Source organism: Lissotriton vulgaris, chromosome 8 (assembly GCF_964263255.1).
Source record: "Lissotriton vulgaris chromosome 8, aLisVul1.2, whole genome shotgun sequence".
In the NCBI taxonomy this organism is placed as follows: domain Eukaryota; kingdom Metazoa; phylum Chordata; class Amphibia; order Caudata; family Salamandridae; genus Lissotriton; species Lissotriton vulgaris.
Genome location: NC_141696.1, coordinates 1,079,788,990 through 1,079,801,409, shown reverse-complemented (window position 1 = coordinate 1,079,801,409; position 12,420 = coordinate 1,079,788,990). Strand labels below are relative to the sequence as shown.

General features: G+C 45.0%; 1 protein-coding gene across 1 annotated transcript in view; it reads right to left on the bottom strand.

Moving 5' to 3' along the window:
- The window catches only part of LOC147698304 (uncharacterized), a 50,274-nt gene extending 39,008 nt beyond the window's left edge, over positions 1–11,266 (bottom strand). The window contains exon 1 of the mRNA XM_086936220.1: positions 10,951–11,266. Coding sequence (XP_086792346.1) covers positions 10,951–11,266 — 316 coding nt within the window. The remainder of the gene's footprint in view (positions 1–10,950) is intronic.
- Positions 11,267–12,420: the final 1,154 nt, after the last annotated feature.

The following is a 12,420-nucleotide window of genomic DNA, read 5'->3' as shown; positions in this document are numbered from 1 at the left end:
GTTATTTACCGAATCAGTAAAATAGCCACCTACATAGGAAAAGGCTTTTACCGGTCGCTAACGGCCGATTTCGGCCGTTACCGACCGGTAAAAGCCTACCTACATCTAGCCCTATGTTGTTTATGTAAGTAGTGGTCATGCATATGTGTTAGTTCGGTGAAATGGCTAAAAAGGAGGTAAAAGTTTGAGAAGGATTTTTGAAAGGTCATAGTAGTTAGAAAGGTCTGGTATGACTCAGAGAGAGGAGGGATGAGGCACAGGTTGAAGGGGGATTTATTATATATAACAAAACTGAAATTATCTTATATATACACATGAAACTTGGTAAAGTATTAGTGAGTAGAGTAAACACCTCTATATAAATAGCAAACGTACGTAGAAGCAGCAATGTTTACATGATCTGATGTGCACATTTACTTGTGTTGAATTATGCTATTTTTCTTTCAAATAACTGTAATTAACTTATACAAACACATATACACAAGCACTTACTAAAGATTTAGAAGCAGGCATAGACCCCTCTATTTTTCACCTATATGTATGTAAAAAAAAGCAATTTTGACATGGTTCGAAACACACATGTATTTTGTGGTAAAATATACGTTTCCCGTTATGTAAATAAATGTATCTGCTTATAACAGGAAGTGTATTTTAATGTACTTTGATAATTGTATAACAACAACCTCACATAGTTTTCCATGTCCGAGTATAATGGTGTTATACATGATTGTTATGTGAGTATATTCGTCATGTTGGGAAGAGCAAGCTCTTGAATAATGTTCTGAATGTCAGTGGAACATTTAGTTGGATGTTGATTTGTAGGAGATTACATGGTTTAGTTGTTTGAATAGAGAAAGATTTTCCACTCATGGTTTTTTTCTTGCATGTAGGAATTTGAGGTGGATAGCCATTCTCGAGCGTAGCTTCTTTTGTTGTATTTGTCTATTTTATTTCTGATGAAGAGTGGTCCCTTGCCATGTATTGGTATATTTGGGATACAAAGAAGTTTGAAAGTAGCTTTTCTCGTAATTGGTAACTAGTGTAGGCCCTCAAGGCAGGGTAGATATGTGATTGTAGATTTACATGGAGGAGGAGTTTAGCAGTCGTGTTCAGAATTCTCTGTAATCTTCTAGTTGACAAAGGCAAGCCTTGATATAAACTATTAGCATATTCTATTGATTGATTTGGCTACCTTATCCACTTGTGAATTAATTGGCAGCTTGGCGTCATGGTAATTCTGAGCTTTCTTACCACCTTAGATTTTTTTTAGAGTAGTCCTAGATTGTCGTACCATGTACAAAGCAGGTCATAGTCTTTCCGGCAGCACAGGTGAGTATTTAGAATTTGAAGGCATTCAGTTTGAGGTGTCTCCTTGCCATCCATAGGTCAGCAGTCCAAAGGCAACTGAAGATTTCTGATGTTCCAACTTCCTTTGGGCGTTCCAATTTAATAATTATCTGCATGTCATCTGCATTGTTATAGCAGGTGAAATCAAAGCCATTAGTCAGATCTGTTAATCATTTCTTGTAGATGTTGAAAAGCATGGGTGAGATAATTGAGCCTCGAGGAACTCCTGCTTGAATACAGTATGGTTTAATAGAGAATGGATATGTGTGTATAATATTATTTCTATTGTGTGGGTATGATGTGATTCAAGTGAGAGCTGTGGCCTCTATTCTAGCTTCCTCAAGTCTTTGGATTAATGTATTATGATCCACTGTGTCAAAAGACACTGAAAGGTCCAAGAGAAGAAAGGGAAAAACCCCTTTTCTGATCTACTCTATTTTTAAGGTCATACTAAAGAGACATTAGGGCTGATTCAGTGTCTTTCCCTGAATGGAATCTAGTTTGGAAGAATGACAGCATGCAATGGTCTTCAATGAATTGTGACATCTGGGGGAAAGTTGCTCTTTCTATAAGTTTGACCAGGAATGGTTTGTTTGCTACGGGTCTGTAGTTGTTGTGGTCTTAATTTCCTACGTTTTCTTTAACAGTGGGTGTATGTGTGCCTTCTGGGAAAATGCCTGTTGTTGATAAGTGTTCGAAATGGGGTTTCTGGTTGGCTCGGGTATGCACCCAAACCAGGCAGAACCTACCACTCTAAGGGAGTTACACACTGAAGATAACCCCTGCTCACCCCTTTGATAGTTTGGCAGATCATGGATAAGGTATAAAGTGTTTGTGCAACAAACTAACACAACAGTGACACAACAGGCACACCACAAAAGAAAGTCCAAACAAGGTTATATGAAAATATCCTTTGTATTATCCATAAACACACATTAGATCACAATCACATATATTTACACTGTGCCACGAGGCACTTGTCATAACTTCACAGGGATTACATAAATCACTAGGCTAACTGGGCCTATGTCATAACTCTTACAGCTAGAGCTACAAGTAACTATTAGTAGGTTTACACTTAGCACAACACGTTATGCATAAACAAAATCAACAGTACACCCGAGTAAACACTTGTAAATGGCACATATCATAATAACACCATGATTGCAGTTAGCATAAAACACTATGCATTGCCAGATGTCCACCACCCATCCGGGAACTACAGTCAGTGCGGCACCCACGCTTTTATGAGGGTACAGGGGGTCTTCCCATAGGCTTCTGGGCCACATACTCCCAGAAATGCAGTAACCCTAGCATGGGGCCTCTCTGGAGGTCTCACCCTGGGCTTCCCAATACACATCAATGCCTCTCCCCCAAAACAAGGGCCCTGAGGATATGTGAGGTAATAGTTGGCCACATGAACTAAGTAGTCCTTTGGAAAGTGATCCTTTTTAATTCTGCATTCATCCAAGTGGCATGTTTTCTTATTTTATGCATCAGTTTTTTCACAGAAATTAAGAGATCAAAAGTTTTCAGGAGCCATCCATACAGTGTTTGTACAGAATTGGCTGTGATAAGATCTGTGATGGAGGTAAGTAGTTTTTCGAGTTCTTCCAAAATCTGCTTGTTCCAACATGCCAGACCATTCTCTTTGTAGTTGTAGTAAGATGATTTTAGATCGGATGAGCTGTGGTGTCTACGGTTGGAGGGTAATGATCTGACCACATGAATGAAGTAGTCCTTTGTAAGGTGACTAAGTCTGGGTTGGCAAACATGATGTGTGGCTCGTAATGTGTGTGGGACTGGGAATAAGCTTTTGTAGGTTATGTGTGTCTGCTCCATTGAGGATGGTTCTGTGGTGTACCATATTAAGTTTGTCAAACCATATGTTGAGGTCATCAAGGATGCATATGTTGTAAGAATGTCATAGATTGTTTCTAACAATGTGTCTGGGAGGGTTGCATTGCTAGGTGGTGGCCTGTATAAAAGGGCAAAGTAACATGAAAAGGTGGGGTAAAGTTGCATCTGACAAGGAAGATTTTACAACCTTGTAAAGGAACATCCCCAGGTTTGGTGAGATTTGTTGTTTCTTTAAATATGAAGGCTAAACCTCCTAATTTTGTGGTGATATAGTCAGTTTATTATCCTAGTGGAAAAGCTTCATGAAATGCGGATGCCATATCTTCCTACAGCCATGATTGAGGTATGAAAACTAAGTCAGTTCTGTGTCTATCAATAGGTGGAATATGTGGTACTCTATTTTGTTTAATAGAATGAGCAACAATCAATAGGTAGACTAAAAAATCTATTCTAGAGGTTGTGTGAGTTTGTGCTGCAGGGGTGTGAGTATCATCCTTAAAAGTTGAAGGTGGTGCACTAGTTGGTGGTGTTAATTGTTGGAAGACAGAGAAACTGTTGGTTTTGTTTATCATCGTGTCCCTCCAAATGGTTGAAAATCATTTTTGCGGCTGATCGAAATTGAGGGGTTAAGCTGTGTGTGAAAAGTAGGTTTGCTTTGCGATGAACAAGGGGATGTTAGGTTATGAAGAGTGCTGTGGAGTTGCTTTTTTGTGTATTTTGAAGGTGGGAGCTGCATGGGTGACGGGTGGTGGTGTACCATGAGGGCCATGTTTTATGGCTCTGAATTGATCAATGGAGGATAGATGTGTGGGTGAGCAGTGTTGGGTGTTTGTGGATTGAGCTCATGATACATTTCGAGCTCCATACATTACCCCATATGCAGGTCAAACAAGACCAATACAAATTCAAGTATGAATGAAGAAGCATGCCAATGTAAAATGTGAAGACAGCCTTGGCTGCCAGAGGCATTGATGCTGAACTAGAAAGTGTGATGATCATAGCAGGCTTTTGAAAATATTGCTATTGTTGGGGTTACCTAAATGAGAAGACCACTTTTCTTTGTCTACATAGGACATCAAAAAGAACATCAATGAGTCACAGACTCCGGCAATTCCTCAATGGTTCAAGACAGGTTATATAGAATTTTGAAAGACTTGTACATGATTGTTCACAAAGTACTCAGAAATCATACATGCATCATAAATGTAACCACATTATGTAACAAGTTTTATTTTTGCAATATCTACAACCTCTGTCATGAGGTGCTTGAGTTACAACTTGACCATTGCTCTCCATAAAGTACATGAAGGTGACATCAAATAATTGTGAACTCTTGTGAATGAATTCGATGTTGTCAGAGTGGACTTGTTATTAAATAAAATACATGCCACAACATCTTGATGATAAGATCTTTAAGATCACCAAGTAGCTCGATTTCTTTATAGATACTGACCTTATCTTTTCTAACCACATCACAAATAGCACAAGAATTGTCTGATATCAACTCTCCTTGCTTTCAAGGTGAGTTATTACTCCCATAGTCAGAGTTCAGATCTGTTTTCCTGGTACTGGTTCGGTCTTGTCTCGATGAAGAGAATGTTACTTTGGGTCTTCCACACTCTCATCTAATACCACATTGTTAGAAGGTGGTTCTGACACTCTGGGCCGCAGGGATTGTTCGCTTTTTGAGAATCTATTTGTTGAACTTTTACTGTGGGGGAGCCTCATAAGTTTGGACTCACCCACAGTGAACTCATGATGAAAGAGACTGCATGTAGATTTTATTGGTGTCCCCCTAGCTTGACTAGGCCGCTGCACATCAGATGGAGTAAGGGGCACCGGGCTTGTTACATGCAGACACATGTGTAAATGCGTGTGCACACATGTACAGGCTCCACAGGGGAGATTCCTGGTGTGGGCAGCCCAGGAGGAGATACAAAGAGAATGGTCGGGCAGTACTTATGCAGAATTGGGTGGTGACATGAAATAGGCTTTATAAGTAACCTGTCAGGGAAAGTCAGTATGTTTTACTGGTTTCCCTTCATTATTCTCCTATTGGGACGGGGGGCCCATGTGCTAGTTTTACTCTCCTAAGGACTACCAATTCCAGACACGCACTAAAGTCCACTGTAACTGGTGTGAGAAGAAATATTCTGCAGAGTCCAAAGTCATATTTATACTGCTTTTGGGTCATCCAGAAATGTTATATTTTCCTGAGTCAGCTATAACTAGGGCCTGACTGCGGGCTGACCCTAGCAGGCTGGATTAATCACCTTCCTTCCAAGAGCAAAGGCCTTCTCTCCAAAGAGAAGATGGGTGAAGCTGCAGGCTCATCCATCAGCAGCTGTAACTGGGTGCCAGGCACCAGGCTGCACAAGGGAGAAGGCAGGGTGGAGTAGGGATTTTCAGAGACCATGTGGCTGGAGACCCCTGGAGACGCCATCTTGAACCAACCCAGATGCCTGGGCAGGGAAGAGGAAGCAGGGGCAGTGAAGTGATGTGTCACTCTTTGACACGACAAACAGAGACTTCCTGCCAGTCCCCTCCTCAAACTTTAAAAAGTGTTTGAACAAGAAGAGAAGCTCTCTCTGGGGTGTGGTCTGCTGAGGAAGACTAGTTCTGGAGCCTGGCGCAATGGGCAGTTGGAAGGAGGAACCCGCTGACTGTCCCAGGATTCTGAACAGCACCAGGAGAAGAGACCGGGACCAGTGCGCAGAAGCTGGGGCCTCTGCACAGGGGGAAGAGCCAGGTGACAAGCTGTTGCAGGTAGCCAGTGAAGACAGCTCCCCACTGCATCCACCCTCTGTGAGACTCAGAGGGAGAAAGCAAGGGCTCCCAGTGGCTAGAGAGCCCCACCAGAAGCAAGAAGACGGTCAGAATTGTGAAGATTGGTCCCCTGGGGGCTGAGAAATTCCCCCCAAAAGGTAGGCAACATTTGACCTCTGGCAGACCAACAACGAAGCATGTGGGGCTAGCCGCCAGTCTTGAATATGCCCCCAGGGTCGATCAGGTCCCTGGGGCTGCCCCCAGAAAGAAGTAAAGTTGGGGAGCGCTGTTGCGCTTCCCTTGAACTGGCCCATGAGGGGTGCCCGGAGCCCAATCTGGCCCCCAAAGGCATCCGTGGAGGGGAAACGCTGTTGGGCCCCGTTCGAAGAAAGTTTAGATACCAGGATCCCAACTCCGCGCCCGATGGTGATGGCGCTGCAGAGGAGGGAGGCGTGCCATCGCGCAACCCCCCTCGCAGGAGAAGTCATAGCCGGGGAGCACTGTCGCGCTCCCTGTGAAAATTGCCCAATTAATGGTGAAGAGGAGGAGGGGGTGCACGTACACTGTTCCCCCCTCACAGACAAAGTCAAGCTGGGGAGCGCTGTCGCGCTCCCCGTGAAGTACTCATGGGCCTGGGACCCCAACTCTGGGACCCGATAGAGCCGCTACCAGGAGCCCACCCTGGCTCCCGGTGAGAAGAATGAAACCAGGGGGGTTTTGGGCACGCCCCTCCCGCGAAGAGGTCCCCCTTGCGGGGGCCAGGAGCCCACCCTGGCCCCTGCCAAAAAAGCACAGACAGAGAGCGCTGGTGCGCTCCCCGTGAAGAGAAGGAGGAGGGGGGAATGCCCCCATATTCCTCCAAGGCCAGTGGAACCATTGCGGGTCTCAGTGTCTGCCTGCCAGATTGGGCAGACCAACAATGTGGTGCCAGCTCCCATGGTAGCACACGAGGGTGCTGGCCGTGCTGCTACTAGAATGTACTAGAGCTCCCATAATTCCTTGCCGGCCAAGACCGCACTGCAGGAGCAGAAAGTGATTCCTCTGCTTGTGGTGGCTCCAGGAGAATGATGTCTCCTCCACATGTGTGCAAAGGTGCAGAGGGAGCTGCAGGAGCAACACAGTTTCCCTCAGCATGAAAATGGATGTCTCCCCCTAAGTCTCATGGGACTTGAAAAGAATAACCCCTCAAGGGCTCAGCCAGCATTTTAACACCTCCTGGGCTGGAACTTTGTTTCTACAGCTGAAGATGTTTTGAGAAGTGTGCCAAGTGATGAATGGCTCAGTTGGGGATGTCTGAAGAAGGGCATCCCCTGGAGGTGAAGTGGTGCAATGCATTCTAATGTCCACAAATGTGATGACTACTGTCATTCTAAAGTGATGCTTAAACATGTGTTTGTGCTGCTGCGCTTAGGTGAAGAACCCAGACTGTTAGCCCTTAAGATGTAGAGGTGTATACTTCATGGTCAGTAGGAAATGCTCAGTCAGAGTTGTGTGTCGCCAGGGCAGGTGTACCTATTTTGGTAATGGGGTGGGTCGCCTCTGAGATAATGCCAGTGCGTAGGGCCCTCGCTCCAGGTTATGTTCAGCTAACTGCATTCGACGGCAAGATGATGTGCATACATGGGAGTGGTGGTACTAGACCCCACCCCCCTGCGGGAGGGGTGGAGATTTTAGGCAATTTCACAAAGTAATTCCAACAGCTTATGTATATTTCTAAACATACTCTTACTTTTTTAAAGCAAAGTACACACTGGACAATAGATTATTAAGTGTTATTGCTGCACACCTGTAATGGTAATATCTAGCCCACACCACCTCCCTTGAGTAAGCCTCAGACTGCTGTGCAACGATACCCTCGGAGAGTCAGGCCGTACAATTGGGTGTTTGGTTCCCAGTGAAGGACAAATGCAGTCATGTTATTTGTTCAGGCCACACAGATTTTGCCTCGTTTTCCAACACACATAAAATGCGCTGTTCATCTGGTGTCCTGCCTGATTAAATGTCTACTATGACATCAACAGATGTACAATCAAAGCATTTCCTTAGCTCTCTCAGTCCTCCAACATCACCTTGAAAGGTTACTGTGCATATTACCTGAGGAATATTAAATTATCACACCATACCTGGATAGCAAGATTAGCAAGATTAACATGTTGGGTGGATCGTACAGGAGGAGCTAGAAAAAAATAAATCAATGACAGGTGTTATATTGCTTGCGCCGATCAGCCGATATCAGCAACTTATTAAAACTTGACAGGTATGTACTCTTCTCCACTTGTAAATAAGTTGAATTTAATATCGTCTGTTTTTGAATAGTTATTTGTAATCTTACAACACTTATGGAGAACAGAAGACCCATGTCATCAAGCAAAATCTCACACTGGAATCTTACCATTTTCTGATTCCCAGAAGAACCTTTGACATCCCTTTTCCTCTCCCTGTCTTTTCTCTCCTACCATCTCCATGCTTCCTTTCTCCTCCCTTTATAATCCCCCTCCCTCCATACAATAGCGAATTGTTCTGAATAACACTTTGCTGCTGTTGGAAAATGACCCCCTCTGAAGTGTCACTCAAAACTTTTTCCCTTCCTCCTTCACTTTTTCAGACCTTCTTTTTGTAGGCTTTAGGACTCTGGACACTTTACCACCAATCAATCAATCAATCAAAATTTATAAAGCGCAGCTTGTCACCCACACGGGTATCCTGGTGCGTGCTGTAGGTCACAGTCAAAACCCAGGTCTTGAGCCTCTTTCTGAAGTCAGTCACCGAGGGTCAGCAAGGGTGAGGTGCAGAGTTGGAGGTCATGGGTGTTGTAAAGATGAATCCAGGAAAGCAAGCAGAAATAAAAGGTTTATTGTAGAGTTGCACAGGAACCTCCAGCTTCACCCACAACCTGCTTCACAGCTCAGTTCAGTCCTTTCTAATCATAACACTCTGAGCTGCTAGGCAACACATTAACATTCCAAATGAGACATCTCTACACATCTCCCCCCACATATGCTACAATAAAAGAAACAACATTGGAAGAAATTATTTACACAATGAATGATGATAAAAAGACGACAATAAATGAAAAATTTAGTCACCACCCATTAGAGGAGAGAAACATTTAGCAACATTTCCAAAACTCCAAGTTGACCCATCACACAAAATTACAACATTCCTTTTTACTTCCTTCATTTGAATAGGTTTAGAAAATTTGCTGTCTCCTTTAGCAACAGTACCACCGCGTTTTACCACCACCCAATCACCCGATTTGATATCAGGAATCTTGACTCCTTTTGAATGATCATAATGTTTGGCAACAACAATTTGTTTATTAGCAACTTGCTTTCCAATCACATCACGATCCACCCACACACAATCTCTGTCCTTCAACCACCCTAGTATCTCCTTCAACCCCGGTTCCCTCCCTTTAAGAGAAATGAAAGGTGAAATACCAGTCATAGAGTGCGGTGTTACTCTATAAGACCACATTAACTTTTTCAACTCCTCAGACCAAGATAAACCATTGCATAAAGAATGTTGTATATTGTCCATGATCAAACGATTGATCCTCTCAACTAAACCATTCGCCTGCGGTCTAAACAAAGCGACTTTTTCATGCTTAACACTCTTACTACAAAGAAATTCCTCCATTCTTTTGGAAACCAACTGGGGACCATTATCTGACACCAATATTTTAGGAATTCCCTCATTTAAGAAAACTTTTTCTAGAAATTTAATTACTTTTTCCGTTGTAATAGTCTCAGATGTTTCAACAACAAACCACTTAGAATGGTAATCAACTAAAACCATAAGAAATCTACAACTTGATCCTAATCTGGAAATAGGACCATTAAAGTCTATTGCCAACCTTTCCCAAGGACGTTCAGGAAATTTCACAGGAGCAAGAGGAGATTGCCGTACAACTTTGGTCTTATCACTAGCAGCACAAGCATAACAATCCTTTTTTTTTTTTTTTAAATTCTTTTTATTGTTGCATCAAAAAGCATAATTGTTGCCATAAATCAGCAGTCGGCAGGGCGTCAACATTCCGCCTCTGTCCGTAGGTGTCGCAACTTTTATGCCATCAGTATCAAAGTAAAGTGCAAGATAACAACATGAACACAATAAAACATCCCCCAAAGCAGCAGCATACTACCCCTACCCCCCTCCACCCCCTCAGACCCATCCTATCTTCCCCTCGCAAGGCCTCCTCACACTCTCTTACATGGTCTAGCCATTCAGTATTCGTGTGGTTCTTGTGAATAAGTCGGGCAAATCTACTGCGTCAGACAACCCTCCCGTCCGACAACACTGCCCCATATCGGTTTCACTCCAGACCATGGAATTGTCTCCATTTTGCCCATACTCTCCGGAACTTCTTAGGGCACCCTCTAGCTTTGTACGTTACTCTCTCTGCGGCCATATACAAGTCCAGACCCCTCCTCCACTCCTCTATATCTGGTGGTTCGACTGCACCCCAGTATTTTGCAACATCCCTCTTTGCCACTACCAATGCAAGGACCAAGAAGATTATCAGAGGGCGTGCAAAGTCCACCTCAGTCGTCATACCTAGTAGTGCCAGCCTAGGGTCGCGTGCTAGAGCCACTCCCAGAACCTCACTCAGTTCCGCGAATATGTGATCCCAGTACGTTTGAATAGCGTCACACGCCCATATCGTGTGGAAGAAATCACCACTCTGGTGGCGACACCTAAGGCACGCCGAATCTGGTATTCTTCCCATTTTAAACAGCCGCATTCTATCAAAATAGGTCCTGTGGAGCACGTTCATCTGGATTAGGCGTAGCCTCGATTTAATCGCCACCTCACGTGGGAGCATGAGGACCAACTCCCAGTCCAGGTCCTCCATACCCCCCACATCAGCCTCCCACTTACTCCATAGTCCCTGCAAGTCACCCAGCATGTTGTTAGTGAGTGTTTTATAGGTGAGGGATACCGCCCGTCCCAGTATCTGCTCCTGAAGCAACCTACCCTCCAGTGGAGCATATTCTGGAATGTCTGAGAGTGTAATGTTTTGCGCCCTCCATGCATGTCTTAGCTGTGCGTATTTGTAAAACTGGGTGTTGTGGAGACCAAAGTCAGTCTTAAGCATCTGGAAGGACTTCAGTTCCCCTCGCGCAATCACATCCCCAATTGTTGAGATGCCTATATCGTCCCATCTTCCGAAGCCACGCAGTTTACTGAGTTCCCCCAGCCATTTACAGTGCCATAACGGTGTCTGCCGGGTGGGCCTCTTGTCCCATCCCATGCGCACCGTGGCCTTTTTCCATGCTGTCAATGTGATCATTGTGGCCGGTAGAAGCGACTGTCCCAACGTCCCTCCATATAAATAGTATAATAGGTTTCTGGTGGATAGCTTAGCCCTCTCTAGCGCGTACGTGGGGTGGTCCGCTGCCGCATGCAGCCACTCATTAATCGGTGTAAGGTGTTCCGCCCAGTAATACGCCTCCAGGTTAGGAAGGTAGATCCCCCCACTATATTGGTGGCGCTGCAGCGTTGTAAGTGCCACCCTCGGCTGTTTCCCCAGCCACAGGAAGGCCCTAAGGTTCGCATGGATTTTATTCATCGTTTTTGCTGGCAGTGGGTAATATTCGTTCTGTAGCGCGTACAGGAACTTTGGTAGGAGAACCATTTTATATAGCGCCGCTCGTCCCAGTAGGGTGAGTGGGAGCTGGCGCCACCCGTTCATCTCCGTCGAGGCGCGGTCTATAACTCGCGCAATATTCTTGCGGTAGGAGAGTCCCCTGTTTAGAGCGATGAATACTCCCAGATATTGAAAGCCGTCCTTGGTATGTATGAGTTGTCCCGGTAGGCACTCCCCCCGCTCCAGACCATGTGGGTCGTAGAGGACTGATTTATGCCAGTTCACGGTATGGCCTGCCCTAGCGCCATAACCCTCCAGCTCCCTGAACAATTCCGGGATCGTAGTGTCTGGCTCAGTTACAAACAATAGCACGTCGTCGGCGTATAGGGATATTTTCTCCTGTGCCGAGTCTACACCACCCCGCGAGAAACCCCTAATCCCAGGGTTGTGTCTGACCCTGATCGCTAGAATTTCAATAGTGAGTGTAAACAGAAGGGGTGATAACGGGCATCCCTGGCGAGTGCCCCTGCTGATTGGGAATTCGCGGGATAAACTTCCGTTAACCCGAACACGCGCCCTCGGTGCCGAGTATAGGAGCCGAACCCATGCCTGGTACTTAGGGCCGAACCCTTACCTCTGCAGCGACGCCATTAGGAAAGGCCAATGCACCGCGTCAAAGGCCTTCTCTGCATCTAGGGAGAGGAACCAGTGGGGCTCGCTTCTTCCCTCAACCTCCTGTAGCCAGTTATGTGTGCGACGGAGGTTCAACTTGATCGCTCTCTCCGGGAGGAAGCCTGACTGGTCCATATGTATAAGATCTGTTATTACCGACCGCAGTCGTTTAGCTAAGATAGTGG